At 46.7% G+C, this 2,500-nt stretch overlaps 1 protein-coding gene across 1 annotated transcript in view; it reads right to left on the bottom strand.

Annotated features, from left to right (window-relative positions):
- LOC308362307 (transient receptor potential cation channel subfamily M member 4-like) overlaps nucleotides 1-2,500 on the bottom strand; it is a 31,527-nt gene that overhangs the window by 9,598 nt on the left and 19,429 nt on the right. The window contains exons 18-20 of the mRNA XM_080834901.1: nucleotides 2,180-2,229; nucleotides 783-1,012; nucleotides 335-450 (exon numbers count right to left, since the gene is read on the bottom strand). Of these exons, the coding sequence (XP_080691027.1) occupies nucleotides 335-450; nucleotides 783-1,012; nucleotides 2,180-2,229 (396 nt within the window). The remainder of the gene's footprint in view (nucleotides 1-334; nucleotides 451-782; nucleotides 1,013-2,179; nucleotides 2,230-2,500) is intronic.

Genomic DNA, 2,500 nt, shown 5'->3' with positions numbered 1-2,500 from the left:
AATACATGCAGGCACACCAGTATGTACCTCTGCTACACAAACACTGATGTACAGACAGAAACTCACCAGGATAAACCTGACCATGAATATACAGATAGCACACACTCTCACTCAGACAAGATTTCACAAATTCACTTCAATACAACTGGCCTTGAGCAACACTGCCCTCTGCTGGTCTAAAAAGAGAATGACCCTCGCCATAGAATCATTGAGCCAATCAGTGGGTGCCATACCTGCAGCAAAGGCCAAGCACAAAGAAGATGATGGCCACAAGGTCACACATATTCCACACACACACACACACACACACACAAACACACACACGCACACGTACCTGCAGCAGAGGCCAAGCACAAAGAGGACAATGGCCACCAGGTCACACATATTCCACACATCCTGTGAGTACAGCCTGAACCTCTGACGAAGACTCATGTCGCCAACAAGAAATGTCTGCAACGGAGAGGGAGAGAAAGAAAAAGAAAGATTTTGGGACAACCTTCAATTTCAACCCAACCATGACTATAAAACATTTAAGTATGGGAGCTTTTTTGTTTTGAAACAGAAATTACATAGTTTAGACATTTAGGCATTCACTGAGCAGTATTCAAATAAATGTTTTGGTGTAGATACCTCTGTGTGTGTGTGTGTGTGTTTGTGTGTGTGTAAGAGTGTTAGATACCTCTCGAATCTCCTCTGTGTGTGTGAGTGTGAGTGTGAGTGTGTGTGTGTGTGTGTGTGTGTGTGTGTGTGTGTGTGTGTGTGTGTGTAAGAGTGTTAGATACCTCTCGAATCTCCTCGCAGACGATTGTGAAGACCCAGAAGTAGAGCACATATTCGGATATGGCTGGGCCTTGAGGGGGAGGCGGCTTGAAGTCCACCAATAGGACGTAAGCATAGAGGAACAGGAAGAGGAAGTACATCAGGACGTTGCCTAGGAACGACGTCACAGGTGCGTACCAGAACTGGCGCCAGCGTGAGAAGATAAAGGGACGCTTTGGTGGCAGTGAGGGACCTAAGACAGTTAGACAGACACACAGACAGACAGACAGACAGACAGACATACAGTTAGACAGACAGATAGACAGATAGACACAGAGAGACAGACAGATAGACAGATAGACACAGAGATAGACAAACACACAGACAGACAGACAGACAGACACACAGAGAGACATACAGTTAGATAGACAGACACACAGACAGACACACAGATAGACATACAGTTAGACAGACAGACAGACAGACAGACAGACAGACAGACAGACAGACAGACAGACAGACAGACAGACAGACAGACAGACAGACAGACAGACACAGATAGACAGACACACAGACAGACACACAGATAGACACACACACAGATAAACACACAGATAGACAATTGGATCAGACATTGGACAGATCAATTCATTAATATCAACTGTGATGTAATCAAATTCTTACACCAAAATCGATACGTTTCCCAGTATTAACCAGTCCCTTATTTTGCAATCATGCGACAGTGCTGGAGAGGAACTACAGACAGTGCTGGAGAACTACAGACAGTGCTGGAGAGGAACTACAGACAGTGCTGGAGAACTACAGACAGTGCTGGAGAACTACAGACAGTGCTGGAGAGGAACTACAGACGGAGCTGGAGAACTACAGACAGTGCTGGAGAGGAACTACAGACAGTGCTGGAGAACTACAGACAGTGCTGGAGAGGAACTACAGACAGTGCTGGAGAACTACAGACAGTGCTGGAGAGGAACTACAGACAGTGCTGGAGAACTACAGACAGTCCTGGAGAACTACGGACAGTGCTGGAGAACTACAGACAGTGCTGGAGAACTACAGACAGAGCTGGAGAACTACAGACAGAGCTGGAGAGGAACTACAGACAGAGCTGGAGAACTACAGACAGAGCTGTTGAACTACAGACAGAGGCATTCTGGGAGTGCAACACATGGATGGTGCCGCATACAGCAAGTGACCAGAGGGGCGTGACCAGTGAAAGAGAAGGGGGGATAGAGAAGGGATGTCTAAGAATAATGTTGAATGTCGAAAGGAATATTAAGTGATGAGAGAGAATGAGGTGGTGGTGGTGGTGGAGGAGGAGGAAAAAGAGGAGGAGGAGCAGGAGAAAGAGGAGTAGGAGGAGGAGGAGAAAGAGGAGGAGGAGGAGGAGGATGACACAGACCTTTGGTGGTTGTCCTTATTTGGTCTTCAGCTTCATCCTCTTTTACTTCTCTGTCACATGACCGTGCCAGGGAGAGAGAGAGACAGAGAGAGAGGGAGAGGGAGGGAGAGAGAGAGAGAGAGAGAGAGAGAGAGAGAGAGAGAGAGAGAGAGAGGGAGGGAGAGAGAGGGAGGGAGAGAGAGGGAGACAGAGGGAGAGAGAGGGAGAGGGAGATTGAAAGAAAGACAGTGAAACACAATGTGCAAAAGAATTAGTGAATGATTCCAACAGATTTAGGCTTAGAACTAAAGGACATAAACATTACAATTCAAATCCACTAAA

The sequence above is a fragment of the Sprattus sprattus genome (assembly GCF_963457725.1).
Source record: "Sprattus sprattus genome assembly, chromosome: 3".
NCBI lineage: Eukaryota > Metazoa > Chordata > Actinopteri > Clupeiformes > Clupeidae > Sprattus > Sprattus sprattus.
Note: the sequence above shows the minus strand (reverse complement) of the source record. Positions and strands in the feature narration are given on the sequence as shown.